The sequence below is a fragment of the Cyanistes caeruleus genome, chromosome 34 (genome assembly GCF_971803275.1).
Source record: "Cyanistes caeruleus chromosome 34, bCyaCae1.hap1.1, whole genome shotgun sequence".
Taxonomy (NCBI): domain Eukaryota; kingdom Metazoa; phylum Chordata; class Aves; order Passeriformes; family Paridae; genus Cyanistes; species Cyanistes caeruleus.
This window is the reverse complement of record NC_141735.1, coordinates 899,240-923,296: the sequence shown is the minus strand read 5'-3', so window position 1 is coordinate 923,296 and position 24,057 is coordinate 899,240. Positions and strand designations below refer to the sequence as shown.

At 59.0% G+C, this 24,057-nt stretch overlaps 1 protein-coding gene across 1 annotated transcript; it reads right to left on the bottom strand.

Moving 5' to 3' along the window:
- Window positions 1–1,325: 1,325 nt before the first annotated feature.
- WDR13 (WD repeat domain 13) lies at window positions 1,326–24,057 on the bottom strand. Its single transcript, XM_086871020.1, has 10 exons — window positions 23,428–24,057; window positions 23,272–23,339; window positions 16,775–17,006; window positions 14,971–15,065; window positions 13,875–14,002; window positions 11,059–11,366; window positions 7,275–7,455; window positions 6,190–6,331; window positions 3,613–3,746; window positions 1,326–3,144 (listed from the first exon to the last, which is right to left on the bottom strand). The coding sequence occupies exons 2-10, from the start codon at window positions 23,310–23,312 to the stop codon at window positions 2,960–2,962; spliced, it is 1,446 nt and encodes a 481-aa protein (XP_086727146.1). The 5' UTR covers window positions 23,313–23,339; window positions 23,428–24,057; the 3' UTR covers window positions 1,326–2,959.

The following is a 24,057-nucleotide window of genomic DNA, read 5'->3' as shown; positions in this document are numbered from 1 at the left end:
CACCTGGGCCCCGCCTGCGCCGCCGCCGCCGGGAACGGGGACGGGGCTGGGGAGGGGGCTGGGGGGGTCCTGAGGGGTTTGGGGAGGGGTCTGAGGGGTTTGGGGGGGGTCCTGAGGGGTTTGGGGAGGGGTCTGAGGCGTTTGGGGGGGTCCTGAGGGGTTTGGGGAGGGGTCTAAGGGGTCTGAGGGGTTTGGGGAGGGGTCTGGGGGGGTCCTGAGGGGTTTGGGGAGCGGTCTGAAGAGTTTGGGGGGGTCCTGAGGGGTTTGGGGAGGGGTCTAAGGGGTTTGGGGGGGTCTGAGGGGTTTGGGGGCGGTCCTGAGGGGTTTGGGGAGGGGTCTGAAGGGTTTGGGGAGGGGTCTGAGGGGTTTGGGGAGGGGGCTGGGGGGGTCCTGAGGGGTTTGAGGAGGGGTCTGAGGGGTTTGGGGAGGGGTCTGAGGGGTTTGGGGAGGGGTCTGAGGGGTTTGGGGGGGTCCTGAGGGGTCTGAGGGGGGTCTGGGGGGGGTCTTGAGGGGTTTGAGGAGGGGTCTGAGGGGTTTGGGGAGGGGTCCTGAGGGGTTTGGGGGGGTCCTGAGGGCTTTGAGGAGGGGTCTGGGGGGGTCCTGAGGGGTTTGGGGAGGGGTCTGAGGGGTCCTGAGGGGTTTGGGGAGGGGTCTGAGGCGTTTGGGGGGGTCCTGAGGGGTCTGAGGGGTTTGGGGAGGGGTCTGGGGGGGTCTGAGGGGTTTTGGGGAGGGGTCCTGAGGGGTCTGAGGGTGTCTGAGGGGTTTGGGGGGGGTCCTGAGGGGTTTGGGGAGGGGTCTGAAGGGTTTGGGGAGGGGTCTGAGGGGTTTTGGGGAGGTCCTGAGGGGTTTGGGGAGGGGTCTAAGGGGTCTGGGGAGGGGTCTGAGGGGTTTGGGGAGGGGTCTGGGGGGGTCTGAGGGGTTTGGAGAGGGGTTTGGGGGTTTTGGGGAGGGGTCCTGAGGGGTTTGGGGGGGGTCCTGAGGGGTTTGGGGGGGGTCCTGAGGGCTTTGAGGAGGGGTCTGAGGGGTTTGGGGAGGGGTCCTGAGGGGTCTGAGGAGGGGTTTGGGGAGGGGTCTGAGGGGTTTGGGGGGGTCCTGAGGGGGTCCTGAGGGGTTGGGGAGGGGTCTGAGGGGTTTGGGGGGGTCCTGAGGGGTTTTGGGGAGAGGTTTTGGGGGCCCAGCTGATTTTGGGAGGGGTCTGGAAGATTTTGAGGAGGAATTTTGGGGGCCCAGGTGATTTTGGGGAGGGGTCCAGGGTGTTTTTGGGGTGTTGAGGAGGGGTCTGAGGACATTTTGGGGGTCACACCAAACTCAGAAGCCACACAGGGGAGTTTTGGGGTGGATTTTGGGGGGATTTTGGGGAGATTTCGGTGCCACGCGCCGCCCAAAAACCTCGCCACGTCCTGGGCTGGGTTTGGGGGGATTCTGGGGGGATTTGGGGTTTTCCAGGGGAATTTGGGGTTTCTCAGGGGATTTTGGGGGGGATTTGGGTTTTTTGGGGGGATTTTGGGGTTTTTCATGAAGATTTTGGGGGTTCCCCATGGATATTTCAGGGTTCAGGGCAGTTTTTGGGGTTCAGGGCAGTTTTTGGGGGTTCCCCATGGATATTTTGGGGGTTCAGGGCAGTTTTTGGAGGTTCTCCAGGGATATTTAGGGGGTCCAGGTCACTTTGGGGTCCCCCAGGTCACTTTTGGGGTCCCCCAGGGCTATTTTGGGGTCCCCCAGGTCACTTTGGGGTCCCCCAGGGCTATTTTGGGGTTCCCCAGGGATATTTAGGGGGTCCAGGTCACTTTTGTGGTCCCCCAGGGCAGTTTCGGGGTTCCCCATGGATATTTTGGGGGTTCCCCAGGGATATTTAGGGGGTCCAGGTCACTTTTGGGGTCCCCCAGGTCACTTTTGGGGTCCCCAGGTCACTTTGGGGTCCCCCAGGGATATTTTGTGGTCCCCCAAGTGACGTTTGGGGTCCCCCAGGTCACTTTCGGGGTTCCCCATGGATATTTTTGGGGTTCAGGTGACGTTTGGGGTCCCCAGGTGAGTTTTGGGGTCCCCCAGGGCTATTTTGGGGTCCCCAGGTGAGTTTTGGGGTCCCCCAGGGATATTTTGGGGTCCCCAGGTCAGTTTTGGGGTCCCCCAGGGCTATTTTGGGGTTCCCCATGGATATTTAGGGGGTTCAGGTCACTTTTGGGGTCCCCAGGTGAGTTTTGGGGTCCCCCAGGTGAGTTTTGGGGTCCCCCAGGTGAGTTTTGGGGTCCCCCAGGGCTATTTTGGGGTGCCCAGGTGAGTTTTGGGGTCCCCAGGTGACGTTTGGGGTCCCCAGGTGAGTTTTGGGGTGCCCAGGTGAGTTTTGGGGTTCCCCAGGGCTATTTTGGGGTCCCCAGGTGAGTTTTGGGGTCCCCCGGTGAGTTTTGGGGTCCCCCAGGGCTATTTTGGGGTCCCCCGGTGAGTTTTGGGGTCCCCCAGGGCTATTTTGGGGTTCCCCAGGGATGTTTAGGGGGTCCAGGTCACTTTTGGGGTCCCCCAGGTCACTTTTGGGGTCCCCAGGTCACTTTTGGGGTCCCCAGGTGAGTTTTGGGGTCCCCAGGTGAGTTTTGGGGTCCCCCAGGTGAGTTTTGGGGTTCAGGTGAGTTTTGGGGTGCCCAGGTGATGTTTGGGGTGCCCCATGGATATTTTGGGTTCCCCAGGTGAGTTTTGGGGTCCCCAGGTGAGTTTTGGGTTCCCCCGGTGAGTTTTGGGGTCCCCAGGTGAGTTTTGGGGTCCCCCAGGGCAGTTTCGGGGTCCCCAGGTGAGTTTTGGGGTTCAGGTGAGTTTTGGGTCCCCCAGGTGAGTTTTGGGTTCCCCAGGTGAGTTTTGGGGTGCCCAGGTGAGTTTTGGGGTCCCCCATGGATATTTTGGGTTCCCCAGGTGAGTTTTGGGTTCCCCCGGTGAGTTTTGGGGTCCCCAGGTGAGTTTTGGGGTGCGGGGCTCAGGCGTGCTGCCGGCGCCAGACGATGACGGTGCCGGCGGCGTCGGCCGAGGCCAGCAGGGACTCGTCGCAGTTGAAGGCGACGGCGAGCACGGCGGCGCCGTGGCCCTGCAGCGTGTTCACCGTGGCGCGCGCCGCGCGGCCCACGTCGAAGAAATGAACCGAGGCGTCCTCGCTGCCCGTCACTGCCAGGGGACAGAGGGGACACTCAGGGGACATTGGGGACATCAGGGACATCAATGGGACCCCCAGAGCCCTCCTCGCTGCCCGTCACTGCCAGGGGAGGGGACATTGGGGACACTCAGGGGACATCAGGGACACCGTCCTCGCTGCCCGTCACTGCCAGGGGACAGAGGGGACAGAGGGGACATTGGGGACACTGGGGACACTGAGGGGACATTGAGGGGACACTCAGAGCCCTCCTCGCTGCCCGTCACTGTCACTGGGGGGACACTGGGGACAGGGCTGGAGGGAGGGGAACTGTCCCTGGACCCCTCCCAGTGTCCCCAATCCCCCCCAGTCCCCCCCAGTCCCCCCAAATCTCCTCCCAGTCCCCCCCAAACCCCTCCCAGTCCCCTCCCAGTCCCCCCCAGCCCCCCCCAAACCCCTCCCAGTCCCTCCCAGTGTCCCCCAGTGTCCCCAGTGTCCCTCACCCACGCAGGCTCCCTGTCTGAAGGACATCAGGGGACAGAAGCAGCTCCTCAGGGGCTGCTCCCGGTGCCGGGTGGGGAAACTGCGCCGGAGCCGCAGCCCCGGGGCCCCCGAGCCCCCCTCGTCCTCCACCACCCTGGGGAGGGGGGAAAGGGGTGAGAAACACCCCAAAAACACCCCAAAAACCCCAGAAACACCCCAAAACCACCCCAAAATTACCCCAAAAAACACCCAAAAATCACCCTAAAAACACACCAAAAACACCCCAAAATCACCCCAAAAACACCCCTAAAACCCCAAAAACACCCCAAACCCACCCCAAAATCACCCCAAAAACACCCCAAAAACACCCCAAAATTACCCCAAAAAACACCCAAAAATCACCCTAAAAACACACCAAAAACACCCCAAAATCACCCCAAAATCACCCCAAAAAACATCCCTGAGCCCCCCTCGTCCTCCACCACCCTGGGGAGGGGGGAAAGGGTCAGAAACACCCCAAAATCACCCCAAAAACCCCAGAAACACCCCAAAACCACCCCAAAATTACCCCAAAAACACCCCAAAATTACCCCTAAAACACCCCAAAAACATCCCTGAGCCCCCCTCGTCCTCCACCACCCTGGGGAGGGGGGAAAGGGGTGAGAAACACCCCAAAATCACCCCAAAAACCCTAAAAACCACCCCCAAATCCCCCCCAGAGACCCCAAAACCCCCTCAAAGACCCCCAAAAGCCCCCAGAGACCCCCCAAAACTGCTCCAAACCCCCCCAGAGACCCCAAAACTCCCCCAGGCACCTGAAGAGCAGCAGGGACGGGTCCGGCGCCTCACGGCTCGCCCAGAACCCCCCAAAAACCCCCCCAAAACCCCCCCCAAACCCCCCCAAAAACCCCTCAGAGCCCCCCAAACCCCTCCAGAGCCCCCCAAACTCCCCCCAGGCACCTGAGGAGCAGCAGGGACGGGTCCGGCGCGTCATGGCTCGCCCAGAACCCCCCAAAACCCCTCAAAAACCCCCCAAAGACCCCCCAAAAATCCCCTCAAAACCCCCTCAGAGCCCCCCAGAGACCCCCAGAGCCCCCCAAACCCCCCCCAGAGGCACCTGAAGAGCAGCAGGGACGGGTCGGGCGCCTCACGGCTCGCCCAGAACCCCCCAAAAACCCCCCCAAAACCCTCCCCAAAAACCCTCTCAGAGACCCTCAGAGACCCCCAAACCCCCTCAGAGACCCCCAGAGACCCCCAAACTCCCCCCAGGGCACCTGAAGAGCAGCAGGCGGTCGGGGCAGGCGTTGAGCAGCAGGGACGGGTCCGGTGCCTCACGGCTCGCCCAGAACCCCCCAAAAACCCCCCCAAAACCCTCCCCAAAAACCCTCTCAGAGACCCCCAGAGACCCCCAGAGACCCCCAGAGCCCCTCAGAGACCCCCAGAGCCCCCCAAAGACCCCCAGAGACCCCCCCTCAGGCACCTGAAGAGCAGCAGGCGGTCGGGGCAGGCGTTGAGCAGCAGGGACGGGTCCGGTGCCTCACGGCTCGCCCAGAACCCCCCAAAACCCCCCAAAAACCCCCCAAAAACCCCCCAAAAATCCCCTCAAAAACCCCCCAGAGACCCCCAGAGACCCCCAGAGACCCCCCCAGGCACCTGAAGAGCAGCAGGCGGTCGGGGCAGGCGTTGAGCAGCAGGGACGGGTCCGGTGCCTCACGGCTCGCCCAGAACCCCCCAAAACCCCCCAAAGACCCCCTCAAAAACCCCTCAGAGCCCCCCAAAAACCCCTCAGAGCCCCCAAAAACACCCTCAGAGACCCCCAGAGCCCCCCAAACCCCCCCAGAGGCACCTGAAGAGCAGCAGGCGGTCGGGGCAGGCGTTGAGCAGCAGGGACGGGTCCGGTGCCTCACGGCTCGCCCAGAACCCCCCAAAATCCCCCCAAAAACCCCCCAAAAATCCCCTCAAAAACCCCCCAGAGACCCCCAGAGACCCCCAAACCCCCAAACCCTCTCAGAGACCCCCAGAGACCCCCAGAGCCCCCCAAACTCCCCCAGAGGCACCTGAAGAGCAGCAGGCGGTCGGGGCAGGCGTTGAGCAGCAGGGACGGGTCCGGTGCCTCACGGCTCGCCCAGAACCCCCCAAAACCCCCCAAAAACCCCCCAAAGACCCCCCAAAAACCCTGTCAGAGACCCCCAGAGCCCCCCCAAACCCCCCCAGGGCACCTGAAGAGCAGCAGGCGGTCGGGGCAGGCGTTGAGCAGCAGGGAAGGGTCCGGTGCCTCACGGCTCGCCCAGAACCCCCCAAAAACCCCCCAAAAACCCCAAAATCCCCCCCAAAAATCCCCCCAAAGACCCCTCAGAGCCCCCCAGAGCCCCCCAAACCCCCCCAGGGCACCTGAAGAGCAGCAGGCGGTCGGGGCAGGCGTTGAGCAGCAGGGACGGGTCCGGTGCCTCACGGCTCGCCCAGAACCCCCCAAAAACCCCCCAAAAACCCCCCAAAAACCCCCCAAAAATCCCCTCAAAAACCCCCCAGAGACCCCCAGAGACCCCCAAAAACCCCCTCAGAGCCCCCCAAAGACCCCCAAACTCCCCCCCAGGCACCTGAAGAGCAGCAGGCGGTCGGGGCAGGCGTTGAGCAGCAGGGACGGGTCCGGTGCCTCACGGCTCGCCCAGGCTCGCGCCGACAGCGACGTGATGGAGCCGCCGGCCTGGACCAGCAACCGCGAGGCCTTGGTCAGGCGGCCTGGGGATCCCAGTGTCAGCCAGCGCCTCCCAGTACGGACCAGTGATCCCAGTATGGACCAGGGATCCCAGTGTCAGCCAGCGCCTCCCAGTACGGACCAGTGATCCCAGTATGGACCAGTGACCCCCAGTATGGACCAGGGATCCCAGTATGGACCAGTGATCCCAGTATGGACCAGGGATCCCCAGCCCCTCCCAGTGGCACTCGGTGTCTCCCAGCTGCTCTGTACTCACCCCAAATCCCCTCCCAGTGTCCCCAAATCCCCTCCCAGTGCCCCCAAATCCCCTCCCAGTGCCCCCAAATCCCCTCCCAGTGTCCCCAAACCCCCTCCCAGTCCCTCCCAGTCCCTCCCAGTCCCTCCCAGTGTCCCCAAATCCCCTCCCAGTGCCCCCAAACCCCCTCCCAGTGTCCCCAAATCCCCTCCCAGTCCCTCCCAGTGCCCCCAAACCCCCTCCCAGTGTCCCCAAATCCCCTCCCAGTCCCTCCCAGTGCCCCCAAACCCCCTCCCAGTGTCCCCAAACCCCCTCCCAGTCCCTCCCAGTGCCCCCAAATCCCCTCCCAGTGTCCCCAAACCCCCTCCCAGTCTCCCCAAATCCCCTCCCAATCCCCTCCCAGTGTCCCCAAACCCCCTCCCAGTGCCCCCAAATCCCCTCCCAGTCCCTCCCAGTGCTCCCAGTCCCTCCCAGTGCCCCCAAACCCCCTCCCAGTTCCTCCCAGTGCCCCCAAACCCCCTCCCAGTCTCTCCCAGTCCCTCCCAGTGCCCTGAAATCCCTTCCCAGTGTCCCCAAATCCCCTCCCAGTGCCCCCAAATCCCCTCCCAGTGCCCCCAAACCCCCTCCCAGTGCCCCCAAATCCCCTCCCAGTCCCTCCCAGTGCCCCCAAATCCCCTCCCAGTCCCTCCCAGTCCCTCCCAGTGCCCCCCAGTGTCCCCAGCAGCCCGTACCGGTGGCGGGGTCGCACAGGAACGATGACACCGAGCCGCGATCGTCGCCGGCCCAGAGGACGCGCCCGGGGGCGTCGAAGCAGAGCGAGAGGACGCGGCCGGGCAAGCGGCCGGCGCCGCCGCGAGCCGCCTTCCCCGTGGAGATGTTCACCACACGCACCATGTGCCGGGCACTGCCCACCTGAGAGACCCCCAAAATCATCCTGAGACCCCCAAAACCATCCTGAAACCCCCAAAACCATCCTGAAACCCCCAAAATCACCCTGAGACCCCCAAAAAAATCCCCAAAAAAATCCCCCAAAAAATCCACCCCAAAACTCCACCCTGAGACCCCCAAAATCACCCTGAGACCCCCAAAATCATCCTGAGACCCCCAAAATCACCCTGAGACCCCCAAAATCATCCCCAAAAAAATCCACCAAAAAATCCACCAAAAAATCCACCCCAAAATCACCCTGAGACCCCCAAAATCACCCTGAGACCCCCAAAATCATCCCCAAAAAAATCCCCAAAAAAATCCCCCAAAAAATCCCCCCAAAAATCCACCCCAAAATCATCCTGAGACCCCCAAAAAAATCCCCCAAAAAATCCCCAAAAAATTCACCCCAAAAAAATCCCCCAAAAAATCCACCCCAAAATCCCACCCTGAGACCCCCAAAAAAATCCCCAAAAAAATCCATCCCAAAATCATCCTGAGACCCCCAAAATCACCCTGAGACCCCCCAAAAAAATCGCCAAAAAAATCCACCCCAAAATCATCCTGAGACCCCCAAAATCATCCCCAAAAAAATCCCCCAAAAAATCTGCAAAAAAATTCCCCCAAAATCATCCTGAGACTCCCAAAAAAATCCCCCAAAAAAATCCCCCCAAAAATCCACCCCAAAATCATCCTGAGACCCCCAAAATTCAGCCCGAGACCCCCAAATTCACCCTGAGACCCCCAAAATCACCCTGAGACCCCCAAAATCATCCTGAGACCCCCAAAATCCCACCCTGAGACCCCCAAAAAAATCCCCAAAAAAATCCCCAAAAAAATCCCCAAAAAAATCCCCCCAAAAAATCCACCCCAAAATCACCCTGAGACCCCCAAAAAAATCCCCCAAAAAATCCCCCCATAACCTCGCCCTGAGACCCCCAAAATCACCCTGAGACCCCCCAAAATCACCCTGAGACCCCCAAAAAAATCCCCCAAAAAAATCCCCCAAAATCACCCTGAGACCCCCAAAATCACCCTGAGACCCCCAAAATCATCCCCAAAAAAATCCCCCAAAAAAATCCCCAAAAAAATCCCCCAAAAAAATCCACCCCAAAATCATCCTGAGACCCCCCAAAAAATTCCCCAAAAAAATCCCCCCAAAAATCCCCCTAAAAATCCACCCCAAAATCCCACCCTGAGACCCCCAAATTCACCCTGAGACCCCAAAATCATCCTGAGACCCCCAAAAAAATCCACCCCAAAATCACCCCAAGACCCCCAAAATCACCCCGAGACCCCCAAAAAAATCCCCAAAAAAATCTCAAAATAAATCTCCAATAAAATCTCTAAAAAAATCCCCCAAAATCATCCTGAGACCCCCAAAAAAATCCCCCAAAAAATCCCCCAAAAAAATCCACCCCAAAATCACCCTGGGACCCCCAAAATCACCCCGAGACCCCCAAAAAAATCCCCAAAAAAATCTCAAAAAAAATCCCCCAAAAAAATCCACCCAAAAAATCCACCCCAAAATCATCCTGAGACCCCCAAAATCACCCCGAGACCCCCAAAAAAATCCCCAAAAAAATCTCAAAATAAATCTCCAATAAAATCTCTAAAAAAATCCCCCAAAAAATCCCCCAAAAAAATCCACCCAAAAAATCCACCCCAAAATCATCCTGAGACCCCCAAAAAAATCCCCAAAAAAATCCCCCAAAAAAACCCTGAGACCCCCAAAAAAATCCCCCAAAAATCCCCCCTAAACCCATCCTGAGACCCCCAAAATCATACTGAGACCCCCAAAAAAATCCCCAAAAAAAATCCCCCTAAAAATCCACCCCTAAACCCACCCCGAGACCCCCAAATTCCAGGGTGATTTTGGGGTATCTCAGGGTGCTTTTTGGGGCACTTTTGGGTTATTTCAGGATAATTTCAGGATAATTTTGGGATAATTTTGGGATAATTTTGGGATAATTTCAGGATAATTTCGGGATAATTTTGGGATAATTTCAGGATGATTTTGGGGTGTTTCTGGAGCACATTTGGGGTGTTTCAGGATGATTTTTGTGTTATTTTGGGTTACTTTGGGGTGTTTCAGGGTGTTTTTGTGTTATTTTGGGGTGTTTCAGGATGATTTTGGGTTATTCTGGGGTGTTTCAGGATGATTTTGGGGTGTTTCAGGGCTATTTTGGGTTATTTTGGGGTGTTTCCGGGTGTTTTTGGGGTTATTTTGGGGTGTTTCAGGGTGATTTTTGGGTTATTTTGGGTTATTTTGGGGTGTTTCTGGGTGTTTTTGGGGTTATTTTGGGGTGTTTCTGGGTGTTTTTGGGTTATTTTGGGGTGTTTCAGGATGATTTTGGGGTGTTTCAGGATGATTTTGGGTTATTTTGGGGTGTTTCAGGATGATTTTGGGCTGTTTCAGGATGATTTTGGGGTGTTTCAGGGTGTTTTTGGGCTGTTTCTCACCACAGTCAGGTTGTTATTGAGCGGCTGGAAGGCGCAGCACAGCAGCGCAGCCCCACTGGGGTACCTCAGGACGATTCTGGGTTATTTTGGGGTGTTTCAGGGTGTTTTTGGGGTTATTTTGGGCTGTTTCAGGATGATTTCGGGGTGTTTCAGGATGATTTTGGGCTGTTTCAGGATGATTTTGGGTTATTTTGGGGTGTTTCGGGGTGTTTTTGGGGTGTTTCAGGGTGTTTTTGGGGTGTTTTTGGGCTGTTTCTCACCACGGTCAGGTTGTTATTGAGCGGCTGGAAGGCGCAGCACAGCAGCGCGGCGCCGTCGGGGTCGGGATAATTCCAGGGTGGTTTTTGGGGTGATTTTGGGGTGTTTCAGGGTGGTTTTTGGGGTTATTTTGGATGATTTTGGGGTGTTTCAGGATGATTTTGGGGTGTTTCAGGGTGTTTTTGGGCTGTTTCAGGGTGTTTCAGGGTGTTTTTGGGCTGTTTCTCACCACGGTCAGGTTGTTATTGAGCGGCTGGAAGGCGCAGCACAGCAGCGCGGCGCCATCGGGGTCGGGATAATTCCAGGGTGGTTTTTGGGGTGATTTTGGGGTGTTTCAGGATGATTTTGGGGTGTTTCAGGCTGTCTCTCACCACGGTCAGGTTGTTATTGAGCGGCTGGAAGGCGCAGCACAGCAGCGCGGCGCCGTCGGGGTCGGGGTAATTTTGGGATAATTTCAGGATAATTTTGGGATAATTTCAGGATAATTTTGGGTTAATTTTGGGATAATTTCAGGATAATTTTGGGATAATTTCAGGATAATTCCAGGATGATTTTTGGGGTTATTTTGGGGTGTTTCAGGATGATTTTGGGTTATTTTGGGGTGTTTCAGGATGATTTTGGGGTGTTTCAGGCTGTTTCTCACCACGGTCAGGTTGTTATTGAGCGGCTGGAAGGCGCAGCACAGCAGTGCGGCCCCGTCGGGGTCGGGATAATTTTGGGATAATTTCAGGGTGATTTTTGGGTTATTTTGGGTTATTTTGGGGTGTTTCAGGATGATTTTGGGCTGTTTCAGGGTGTTTTTGGGTTATTTTGGATGATTTTGGGGTGTTTTTGGATGATTTTGGGGTGTTTCAGGCTGTTTCTCACCACGGTCAGGTTGTTATTGAGCGGCTGGAAGGCGCAGCACAGCAGCGCGGCGCCGTCGGGGTCGGGCACGCGGCGGATGCAGCGCCCGTCGCCGGGGTCCCAGAGGCGCAGCGTGGCGTCCAGCGACGCCGACACCAGCACGTCGTTGGACAGGGACCAGGCGAAGTCGGAGACGCCGGCGCCGTGGCCCCGCAGCAGGCGCAGCACGGCCGGCGGCCCCGGCGCCAGGCGGCAAACAGAGAGCGTCCCGTCCATGGAGCAGCAGGCCAGCAGGTGCCGCTCGTCGTGGGCAAACTGAACCTTGCGCACTGGGGAGGGGGTGGGACAGGGGTGAGACCCCTCCCCAAAATCCTGCAGGAATGGGAAACCCCCCCCCAGAGCCCTTGGGGAACCTTCCAGAACAGGGGGAGCCCCCCCAGAGCCAAAGGGAACCCCCAAAGAGCCCTCAGGGAGCCCCCGACCCAGGCAGGAGGTGCCGCTCGTCGTGGGCAAACTGCACCTTGCGCACTGGGGAGGGGGTGGGACAGGGGTGAGACCCCTCCCCAAAATCCTGCAGGAATGGGGAACCCCCCCCAGAGCCCTTGGGGAACCTTCCAGAACAGAGGAATGACCCCCAGAGCCCTTGGGGAGCCCCCGACCCAGGCAGGAGGTGCCGCTCGTCGTGGGCAAACTGCACCTTGCGCACTGGGGAGGGGGTGGGACAGGGGTGAGACCCCTCCCCAAAATCCCACACAGCCAGGGGAACCCCCCAGAGCCCTTGGGGAACCCTCAGAGCCAAGGAGAAGCCCCTGAGCCAGGCAGCAGGTGCCGCTCGTCGTGGGCAAACTGCACCTTACGCACTGGGGAGGGGGTGGGAGAGGGGTGAGACCCCTCCCCAAAATCCTGCAGGAATGGGGAACCCCCCAGAGCCCTTTGGGAACCTTCCAGAGCCCTTGGGGAACCTTCCAGAACAGGGGAACCCCCAAAGAGCCCTCAGGGAGCCCCCGACCCAGGCAGCAGGTGCCGCTCATCGTGGGCAAACTGCACCTCGCGCACTGGGGAGGGGGTGGGGCAGGGGTGAGACCCCTCCCCAAAATCCTGCAGGAATGGGGAACCCCCCCAGAGCCAAAGGGAACCCCCAGAGCCCTTGGGGAACCCTCAGAGCCAAGGAGAAGCCCCTGAGCCAGGCAGCAGGTGCCGCTCGTCGTGGGCAAACTGCACCTTGCGCACTGGGGAGGGGGTGGGACGGGGGTGAGACCCCTCCCCAAAATCCCACACAGCCAGGGGAACCCCCCAGAGCCCTTGGGGAGCCCCCCCAGAGCCCTTGGGGAACCTTCCAGAACAGGGGAACCCCCAAAGAGCCCTCAGGGAGCCCCCGACCCAGGCAGGAGGTGCCGCTCGTCGTGGGCAAACTGCACCTTGCGCACTGGGGAGGGGGTGGGACAGGGGTGAGACCCCTCCCCAAAATCCTGCAGGAATGGGGAACCCCCCCCAGAGCCCTTGGGGAACCCCCAGAGCCCTTGGGGAACCCTCAGAGCCAAGGAGAAGCCCCTGAGCCAGGCAGGAGGTGCCGCTCATCGTGGGCAAACTGCACCTTGCGCACTGGGGAGGGGGTGGGACAGGGGTGAGACCCCTCCCCAAAATCCCACACAGCCAGGGGAACCCCCCCAGAGCCCTTGGGGAACTTTCCAGAACAGAGGAACAACCCCCAGAGCCCTTGAGGAGCCCCCGACCCAGGCAGGAGGTGCCGCTCGTCGTGGGCAAACTGCACCTTGTGGACCAAATGAGGGGTGGGACAGGGGTGAGACCCCTCCCCAAAATCCCACACAGCCAGGGGAACCCCCTAGAGCCAAAGGGAACCCCCAAAGAGCCCTTGGGGAGCCCCCCAGAGCCAGGGGGAAGCCCCCAACCCTACCAGGGGTTGTGGCTTCTGCACTGGGCAGGGACATGGGGGAGGTGTGAGACCCCTCCCCAAATTCCTGCAGGAATGGGAAACCCCCCCCAGAGCCCTTGGGGAACTTTCCAGAACAGGGGGAACCCCCCCAGAGCCAAAGGGAACCCCCAAAGAGCCCTTGGGGAGCCCCCCAGGACAGAGGGACCACCCAGGTGCCCCCCAGGTCCCTCCCCAGTTCAGCTCTCGGCAGGGACTGGGGGGTTTTGGGGGTCTCAGGTGTCCCTGGGGGGTCTCAGGTGTCCCTGGGGGGGTCTCAGGTGTTTTGGGGGGGTCCCAGGTGTTATCCCTGGCTCTGGGGTGTTTTGGGGGGGGTCCCAGGTGTTTTGGGGGGGTCTCAGGTGTTTTGGGGGGGGTCTCAGGTGTTTTGGGGGGGGTCCCAGGTGTTTTCCCTGGCTCTGGGGTGTTTGGGGGGGGGTCCCAGGTGTTTTGGGGGGGGTCTCAGGTGTTTTCCCTGGCTCTGGGGTGTTTTGGGGGGGTCCCAGGTGTCTCTGGGGGGTTCCCAGGTGTCTCTGGGGGGGTCCCAGGTGTTTTCCCTGGCTCTGGGGTGTTTTGGGGGGGGTCCCAGGTGTTTTGGGGGGGGTCCCAGGTGTTTTGGGGGGGGTCCCAGGTGTTTCCCCTGGCTCTGGGGTGTTTTGGGGGGGGTCCCAGGTGTCTCTGGGGGATTCCCAGGTGTCTCTGGGGGGTTCCCAGGTGTTTTCCCTGGCTCTGGGGTGTTTTTGGGGGGGGTCTCAGGTGTTTTCCCTGGCTCTGGGGTGTTTTGGGGGGGTTCCCAGGTGCTATCCCTGGCTCTGGGGTGTTTTGGGGGGGGTCTCAGGTGTTTCCCCTGGCTCTGGGGTGTTTTGGGGGGGTCCCAGGTGCCCCCCAGGTGCCCCCCAGGCCGTACCTGCGCTGTCCAGGTGTTGGTCGAAGACGTGGAACACCCCAGCGAAGGCGTAGTTCTCGCTCAGGGTGGTGTCCCCGGCCATGGCCCTGCTGGCCTCGGCCAGGGGGGTGGGCACCACCCCGGGGGGGCTGCAGGGAGGGGGGGGGGGGAGGGGTGTGAGACCCCCACCCCAATTCCCACCCAGCCCCGGGATCCATCGGGACCCCCCCGAGCACAGCCCGGCACCCCCCGGGCCCGGAAATGGGAGAGGCCAGGGGGGTTGGGGACCCCCCCAGGTACCCCCTGAGACCCCCCCCCAAGAACCCTGAGACCCCCCCAGAACCCAGAGACCCCCCCCAAGAACCTTCAGACCCCCCCCCAAAACCCTGAGACCCCCCCCAAGAACCTTCAGACCCCCCCCAGAACCCTGAGACCCCCCCAAGAACCCTGAGACCCCCCCCAAGAACCTTCAGACCCCCCCCAAAACCCAGAGACCCCCCCCAAGAACCCTGAGACCCCCCCAGAACCCTGAGACCCCCCCAGAACCCTGAGACCCCCCCCAAGAACCTTCAGACCCCGCCCACGACCCTGAGACCCCCCCCAAAACCCTGAGACCCCCCCCAGGACCCTGAGACACCCCAAAATCCTGAGACCCCCCCAGATACCCCCTGAGACCCCCCCAGATACCCCCTGAGACCCCCCCCAAAACCCTGAGACCCCCCCCCAGAATTCTGAGACCCCTCCCAGAACCCTGAGACCCCTCCCAGGCACCCCCGACCCCCCCCCAGGCAGCGATTGGCACCTTCCCACCCCCCCCCCCCCCAAAATGGTCTCACCCAAGGCTGTGAATCTCCCCCTCCCCCACCCCCAGCAGCGATTTTGGGGAGGGGGAGACACCTTAAGACCCCCCCCAAATACCGGGACCCCCCCCCCAAACCCCCCAGACCCCTCCCCAACACCCCCAAAAGGGTGAAACCTCCCCCAGCCCCCCCAAAAAACCCCCTGGGACCCCCCCCAAACCCCCCCAGGACCCCCTGGGACCCCCCCGGGACCCCCTCCCCAATTCCCCCCCGGGACCCCCTCCCCAATTCCCCCCCGCCCCCCCCGGGGGTCTCACCGCTCGTCAGGGCCCCCCCGGAGCCCCCCCGGGCCGGAGCTGCGGCTCAGGGAGCGCCGGTGCCCCCGAGACCCCCGCGGGTCCTCCTCAAAATCCTGGGGGGGGGGAAAGGGTTGGGACCCCCAAAATGGGGGTGGGACCCCCAAAAATGGGGGCAGGACCCCCCAAAATGGGGGTGGGACCCCCAAAATGGGGGTGGGACCCCCCAAAATGGGGGTGGGACCCCCAAAATGGGGGTGGGACCCCCCAAAATGGGGGCGGGACCCCCCAAAAATGGGGTTGGGACCCCCAAAAATGGGGGTGGGGGTCCCAAAAATGGGGGCGGGACCCCCAAAAATGGGGGTGGGACCCCCCAAAATGGGGGTGGGGGTTCCAAAAATGGGGGTGGGGGTCCCAAAAATGGGGGTGGGGGTCCCAAAAATGGGGTTGGGACCCCCCAAAATGGGGGTGGGGGTCCCAAAAATGGGGGTGGGGGTCCCAAAAATGGGGTTGGGACCCCCAAAAATGGGGGTGGGGGTCCCAAAAAGGGGGGTGGGGGTCCCAAAAATGGGGGTGGGGGTCCCAAGAATGGGGGTGGGACCCCCAAAAATGGGGGTGGGGGGTCCCAAAAATGGGGGTGGGGGTCCCAAATTGGGGTTGGGACCCCCCAGGACTCCCAAAAATGGGAGCTGGGACCCCCGGACCCTCCCCCAAAAGAGTTTTGGGGTTGTCCAGGGCTCCCCCCCAGGTGTTTCCCCAGCCCCAGGTGTGTCCAGGTGTATCCCAGGTGTGTCCAGGTGTGCCCAGGTGTGTCCAGGTGTACCCCAGGTGTGTCCAGGTGTACCCCAGGTGTATCCCAGGTGTGTCCAGGTGTATCCCAGGTGTGTCCAGGTGTACCCCAGGCGTACCCAGGTGTACCCCAGATGCCCCCAGGTGTACCCCAGGTGTATCCCAGGTGTGTCCAGGTGTACCCAGGTCCCCCCAGCTCCCCCCAGGTGTACCCCAGATGCCCCCAGGTGTACCCAGGTGTGTCCAGGTGTACCCAGGTGTGTCCAGGTGTACCCCAGGCGTACCCAGGTGCCCCCCAGGTGTACCCAGGTGTACCCCAGGTGTACCCAGGTGCCCCCCAGGTGTACCCAGGTGTGTCCAGGTGTACCCAGGTGTGCCCAGGTGCCCCCCAGGTGTGCCCAGGTGTGTCCAGGTGTACCCCAGGTGTACCCCAGGTGTACCCAGGCTCCCCCCAGGTGTGTCCAGGTGTACCCCAGCTTCCCCCAGGTGTACCCAGGCCCCCCCAGGCTCCCCCCAGGTGTGTCCAGGTGCCCCCCAGGTGTGTCCAGGTGTACCCCAGCCCCCCCCAGGTGTACCCAGGCCCCCCCAGGTGCCCCCCAGGTGCCCCCCAGGTGTACCCAGGTGTACCCAGCCCCCCCCAGGTGTACCCAGCTCCCCCCAGGTGTACCCAGCTCCCCCCAGGTGTACCCAGGTGTACCCAGGTGCCCCCCAGGTGTACCCAGCCCCCCCAGGTGTGCCCAGGTGTGTCCAGGGGTACCCCAGGCGTACTCAGGTGTACCCCAGGTGTACCCCAGGCTCCCCCCAGGTGTGTCCAGGTGTACCCCAGGTGTACCCAGGTGTACCCAGGTGTACCCCAGCCCCCCCAGGTGTGTCCAGGTGTACCCCAGGTGTACCCAGGTGTACCCAGGTGTACCCCAGCCCCCCCCAGGTGCCCCCCAGGTGCCCCCCAGGTGTACCCAGGTGTACCCCAGCCCCCCCCAGGTGTGTCCAGGTGTACCCAGGTGTACCCAGCCCCCCCCAGGTGCCCCCCAGGTACCTCCATGCGGTCCAGCGTGGTCCGGCTGGCCCTGAGGCCGCTGCGGCAGCTGCCGGGCTCGGACAGGGCCCCGTAGCGCTGGGCCAGGAGCCGCGCCCGCAGCCGCAGGTACCAGCGGCGCGCCTCACCTGCCAGCGCCCCGCCCTGCGCCCGCTCCCGCAGCAGCTGCGAGCGCCGCCGCACGTACTGCGTGCGGAACTGCGGCAGCTGCGGCGTGCGGTACGCCGCGTACCTGCCACAGGTGAGACACAGGTGAGAGACAGGTGAGACACAGGTGAGACACAGGTGACAGACAGGTGAGACACAGGTGAGACACAGGTGAGAAACGGGGTTAATTCTGCCAAAATTGGGGAATTCACACCCAAAATCGGACCCAGGAACTGCGGCGTGCAGTACGCCGCGTACCTGCCGCAGGTGAGACACGGGAGAAACGGGGTTAATTCTGCCAAAATTGGGGAATTTACACCCAAAATCTGACCCAGGAACTGCGGCAGCTGCGGCGTGCGGTACGCCGCGTACCTGCCACAGGTGAGACACGGGAGAGATACAGGTGAGATACAAGTGAGAGACAGGTGAGGGACAGGTGAGAGACAGGGGAGAGACAGGTGAGATACAGGGGAGATACAGGTGAGATACAGGTGACAGACACGTGAGATACAGGTGAGATACAGGTGAGATACAGGTGAGAGACAGGTGAGATACAGGTGAGAGACAGGTGAGATACAGGTGAGGGACAGGTGAGACACAGGTGAGAAACGGGGTTAATTCTGCCAAAATCGGGGAATTCACACCCAAAATCGGACCCAGGAACTGCGGCAGCTGCGGCGTGCGGTACGCCGTGTACCTGCCGCAGGTGAGACACGGGAGAAACGGGGTTAATTCTGTTAAAAATTGGGGAATTCACACCCAAAATCGGACCCAGGAACTGCGGCGTGCGGTACGCCGCGTACCTGCCGCAGGTGAGACACGGGAGAGATACAGGTGAGATACAAGTGAGAGACAGGTGAAGGACAGGTGAGAGACAGGGGAGAGACAGGTGAGATACAGGTGAGATACAGGGGAGATACAGGTGAGATACAGGTGACAGACACGTGAGATACAGGTGAGATACAGGTGAGAAACAGGTGAGACACAGGTGAGATACAGGTGAGATACAGGTGAGATACAGGTGAGATACAGGTGAGATACAGGTGAGATACAGGTGAGATACAGGTGAGGGACAGGTGAGACACAGGTGAGAAACGGGGTTAATTCTGCCAAAATTGGGGAATTCACACCCAAAATCTGACCCAGGAACTGCGGCGTGCGGTACGCCGCGTACCTGCTGCAGGTGAGACACGGGGAGAAACGGGGTTAATTCTGCCAAAATCGGGGAATTCACACCCAAAATCTGACCCAGGAACTGCGGCAGCTGCGGCGTGCGGTACGCCACGTACCTGCCGCAGGTGAGACACGGGAGAGACACAGGTGAGATACAAGCGAGAGACAGGTGAGGGACAGGTGAGACACAGGTGAGACACAGGTGAGACACAGGTGAGACACAGGTGAGGGACAGGTGAGATACAGGTGAGGGACAGGTGAGGGACAGGTGAGGGACAGGGGAGATACAGGTGAGGGACAGGTGAGGGACAGGTAAGGGACAGGTGAGATACAGGTGAGGGACAGGTGAGACACGGGAGAAACGGGGTTAATTCTGCCAAAATTGGGGAATTTACACCCAAAATCAGACCCAGGAACTGCGGCAGCTGCGGCGTGCGGTACGCCGCGTACCTGCCGCAGGTGAGACACGGGAGAGACACAGGTGAGAGACAGGTGAGACACAGGGGAGATACAGGTGAGGGACAGGTGAGAGACAGGTGAGGGACAGGTGAGACACAGGTGAGATACAGGTGAGACACAGGTGAGACACAGGTGAGAGACAGGTGAGATACAGGTGAGAGACAGGTGAGAGACAGGTGAGAAACGGGGTTAATTCTGCCAAAATCGGGGAATTCACACCCAAAATCTGACCCAGGAACTGCGGCAGCTGCGGCGTGCGGTACGCCGCGTACCTGCCGCAGGTGAGACACGGGAGAGATACAGGTGAGATACAAGTGAGAGACAGGTGAGGGACAGGGGAGAGACAGGGGAGAGACAGGTGAGAGACAGGTGAGGGACAGGTGAGATACAGGTGAGACACGGGAGGGACAGGTGAGAGACAGGTGAGATACAGGTGAGACACAGGTGAGATACAGGTGAGAGACAGGTGAGATACAGGTGAGATACAAGTGAGAGACAGGTGAGGGACAGGTAAGGGACAGGTGAGATACAGGTGAGACACGGGAGAAACGGGGTTAATTCTGCCAAAATCGGGGAATTTACACCCAAAATGTGACCCAGGAACTGCGGCAGCTGCGGCGTGCGGTACGCCGCGTACCTGCCGCAGGTGAGACACGGGAGAGACACGGGAGAGACGGGGTTAATTCTGCCAAAATTGGGGAATTTCTGTCAAAAATTGGGGAATTTACACCCAAAATCTGACCCAGGAACTGCGGCAGCTGCGGCGTGCGGTACGCCACGTACCTGCCGCAGGTGAGACACAGGTGAGATACAGGTGAGAGACAGGTGAGATACAGGTGAGATACAGGTGAGACACAGGTGAGGGACAGGTGAGACACAGGTGAGAAACGGGGTTAATTCTGCCAAAATCGGGGAATTCACACCCAAAATGTGACCCAGGAACTGCGGCAGCTGCGGCGTGCGGTACGCCGCGTACCTGCCGCAGGTGAGACACAGGTGAGAGACAGGTGAGAGACAGGGGAGAGACAGGTGAGATACAGGTGACAGACAGGTGAGACACAGGTGAGACACAGGTGAGAAACGGGGTCAATTCTGCCAAAATTGGGGAGTTTACACCCAAAATCTGACCCAGGAACTGCAGCAGCTGCGGCGTGCGGTACGCCGCGTACCTGCCACAGGTGAGACACGGGAGAAACGGGGTTAATTCTGCCAAAATTGGGGAATTTCTGTCAAAAATTGGGGAATTCACACCCAAAATCTGACCCAGGAACTGTGGCGTGCGGTACGCCGCGTACCTGCCGCAGGTGAGACACGGGAGAGACACGGGAGAAACGGGGTTAATTCTGCCAAAATCGGGGAATTTCTGTCAAAAATTGAGGAATTCACACCCAAAATCTGACCCAGGAACTGCGGCAGCTGCGGCGTGCGGTACGCCACGTACCTGCCGCAGGTGAGACACGGGAGAGACACAGGTGAGATACAGGGGAGATATAGGTGAGAGACAGGTGAGATACAGGTGAGATACAGGTGAGAGACAGGTGAGATACAGGTGAGATACAGGTGAGAAACGGGGTTAATTCTGCCAAAATCAGGGAATTTACACCCAAAATCTGACCCAGGAACTGCGGCAGCTGCGGCGTGCGGTACGCCGCGTACCTGCCGCAGGTGAGACACGAGAGAGACACGGGAGAGACGGGGTTAATTCTGCCAAAATTGGGGAATTTCTGTCAAAAATTGGGGAATTTACACCCAAAATCTGACCCAGGAACTGCGGCAGCTGCGGCGTGCGGTACGTCGCGTACCTGCCAAAGGTAAGACACAGGTGAGAGACAGGTGAGAGACAGGTGAGAGACAGGTGAGAGACAGGTGAGGGACAGGTGAGAGACAGGTGAGATACAGGTGAGAGACAGGTGAGATACAGGTGAGATACAAGTGAGAGACAGGTGAGGGACAGGTGAGGGACAGGTGAGACACAGGTGAGATACAGGTGACAGACAGGTGAGACACAGGTGAGAGACAGGTGACAAACGGGGTTAATTCTGCCAAAATCGGGGAATTTACACCCAAAATCAGACCCAGGAAGTGCGGCAGCTGCGGTGTGCGGTACGCCGCGTACCTGCCACAGGTGAGACACAGGTGAGAGACAGGTGAGGGACAGGTGAGATACAGGTGAGAGACAGGTGAGAGACAGGTGAGGGACAGGTGAGATACAGGTGAGAGACAGGTGAGAGACAGGTGAGAGACAGGTGAGATACAGGTGAGACACAGGTGACAGACAGGTGAGGGACAGGTGAGACACAGGTGAGAAACGGGGTTAATTCTGCCAAAATCGGGGAGTTTACACCCAAAATCTGACCTAGGAACTGCGGCAGCTGCAGCGTGCGGTACGCCGCGTACCTGCCACAGGTGAGACACAGGTGAGAAACGGGAGAAACGGGGTTAATTCTGCCAAAATTGGGGAATTTCTGTCAAAAATTGGGGAATTTACACCCAAAATCTGACCCAGGAACTGCGGCAGCTGCGGCGTGCGGTACGCCGCGTACCTGCCGCAGGTGAGGGACAGGTGAGAGACAGGTGAGATACAGGTGAGAGACAGGTGAGAGACAGGTGAGAGACAGGTGAAATACAGGTGAGAGACAGGTGAAATACAGGTGAGAGAAAGGTGAGAGACAGGCGAGGAACAGGTGAGGAACAGGTGAGACACAAGCGAGATACAGGTGAGACACAGGTGAGATACAGGTGAGACAAGGGGGAGATATAGGCGAGATACAGGCGATGGACAGGTGAGATACAGATGATGGACAGGTGAGACACAGGTGAGACACAGGCGATGGACAGGTGAGATACAGGTGATGGACAGGTGAGACACAGGTGAGACACAAATGATGGACAGGTGAGATACAGGTGATGGACAGGTGAGACACAGGCGAGACACAGGCGATGGACAGGTGAGACACAGGCGAGATACAGATGATGGACAGGTGAGACACAGGTGAGACACAGGTGATGGACAGGTGAGATACAGGTGATGGACAGGTGAGATACAGGTGATGGACAGGTGAGACACAGGTGAGACACAGATGACGGACAGGTGAGATACAGGCGATGGACAGGTGACATACAGGTGATGGAAAGGTGATGGACAGGTGAGACACAGGCGAGACACAGGTGATGGACAGGTGAGACACAGATGACGGACAGGTGAGACACAGGCGAAATACAGGTGAGATACAGGGGAGATACAGGTAAAATACATGTGATAGACAGGTGATGGACGAGTGAGACACAGGTGACAAACAGGTGAGATACAGGTGAGAAATGGGGTTAATTCTGCCAAAATTGGGGAATTTACACCCAAAAATTCGGGAATTTACACCCAAAAATTGGGAAATTTACACCTAAAAATTGGGGAATTTCTGTCAAAAATTTGGAAATCTACACCTAAAAATTGGGAAATTTACACCCCAAAATTGGGAAATTTATGCCCAAAATCGGGGAAATTTACACCAAAAATTGGGGAAATTTACACCAAAAATTGGGACATTTACACCTAAAAACTGGGGAATTTCTGTCAAAAATTCAGAAATCTACACCTAAAAATTGGGATATTTACACCCCAAAATTGGGAAATTTACACCCAAAAATTGGGGAATTTACACCCAAAAATTGGGAAATTTACACCTAAAAATTGGGAAATTTACGCCCCAAAATTGGGAAATTTACACCCAAAAATTGGGAAATTTACACCAAAAATTGGGAAATTTACACCTAAAATTGGGAAATTTACACCCAAAAATTGGGAAATTTACACCCAAAATTGGGAAATCTACACCCAAAATTGGGAAATTTACACCCAAAATTGGGAAATTTACACCCAAAGTCGGGGAAATTTACACCTAAAATTGTGAATTTACACCAAAAATTGGGAAATTTACACCTAAAATGGGAAATTTCCATCAAAAATTGGGAAATTTACACCAAAAATTGGGAAAAATCCACCCAAAACCCGACCCAGGAGCGCAGAATTTGGCAGGACAGGTGAGACAGGTGAGATACAGATGATTACAGGTAAAAAAATGAAATTAATTCTACCCAAAACCAAGAAAATTACATCCAAAACCAGGCTCAGGTGTGACAAATCCACCCCAAAAATGCCCCAAATACCCAAAACTTTAAAAAATCCGGATCCAGGAACGAGCATCGCCCTCCTCAAAGGCGTCAAATACCCAAAATTCCCTCAAAAAAAACCTCCAGGGATTAAAATCTCCTCACAAAAAAACCCCAGAAACCCAAAATCCCCTCAGGGACCAAAAATCTCCTCACAAAAAGCCCCCAAAGACCCAAAATCTCCTCACAAAAAGCCCCCAAAGACCCAAAATTTCCTCAGGAATAGCCCCCAAAGACCCAAAATTCTCTCAGGAAAAGCCCTCAGAGGCTCAAAAGCCCTCAGGGATTTAAAATCACCTCACAAAAAGCCCCCAGAAACACAAAATCCCCTCACAAAAAGCTCTCAGAGATCCAAAATCCCCTCAGGGACCAAAAATCTCCTCAGAAGAAGCCCCCGGGGACCCAAAATCCCCTCACAAAAAGCCCCCAAAGACCCAAAATCCCCTCAGGAAAAGCCCCCAGAGACTCAAAAGCCCTCAGGGATTTAAAATCAACTCACAAAAAGCCCTCAGGGACTCAAAATCCCCTCACGAAAAGCCCCCCGAGCTCACCTGGCGTCCACGGCGAGCACCTGCTGCCACACGGCGGCCATGGCGGCCGCGGCCGCCGCGGGGGGACCCTGCCGGGGGAACAACGGCGTGAGCTGAGGGGGAAAAAGGAGGAAAAAAGGGGGAAAACCGCACCGGGAGCGGGCGGGGCGACCTTACCTGCGCGTCCCGCTCCACCTCCGCCTCAGGAGCTCCGCGGGGCCGGGGCTGGGCTGGGGAAAGGCCGCGCTTGGGCCGGGGGAGAGAGGCTAGGCCTGACCGGAAGCGGCGGCGGCACCGCCTCACGCCCAAATGGCGGCTCGCGTCTCCCTAGCGACGGGGAAGCGGCGGGAAGGGGCGTGGCCCTTGATGTGATTGGTTGGTTTTGCGATGAGGGGCGGGGTTTTGATAATTCCCGCCTTCCGCATGGTGGCGGTGATTGGTTGAACGTACAGAAGGGGTGTGGCTTAGGCTGCTCTCTATGGTTGAGGCAATGCTAGAGCGCCCCCGTTTGGCCGCTCCGCTCTGCGCCTCTCGTCTGCCCCGGGTCCTCCCGCCCGTCGACTTTGTGGGGCGAACGCTGCGCTTTACGGCAGCGGCTCGGGGGGTCCCGGGACAGTTTTTTTGGGGGGGGGGATCCCGGGGGGCTTTCGGAATCTCCGAACCGGCTCCGTGAGCACCGAATTCCCCCCGGTGCCCTCCTTCTCTCCCGATCCGCGGCGGCGCTCGGAGCGCGCCTCGCTTGACGGCGGCTTGTACGACAGCCAGAGGAGCATCGGGCGCGCTTTACGGCAGCGCGGCGGGCGGCGC

Coding starts and splice junctions, on each gene's coding strand:
- WDR13 (XM_086871020.1), bottom strand. CDS start 23,312: ATGGCCGCCGTGTGGCAGCAGGTGCTCGCCGTGGACGCCAG. Junction 15,066..16,774: donor CCACGCTGGACCGCATGGAG/GTACCTGGGGGG, acceptor CCCCCCCCCCAG/GATTTTGAGGAGGACCCGCG. Junction 11,367..13,874: donor CCAACACCTGGACAGCGCAG/GTACGGCCTGGG, acceptor CCCCCTCCCCAG/TGCGCAAGGTTCAGTTTGCC.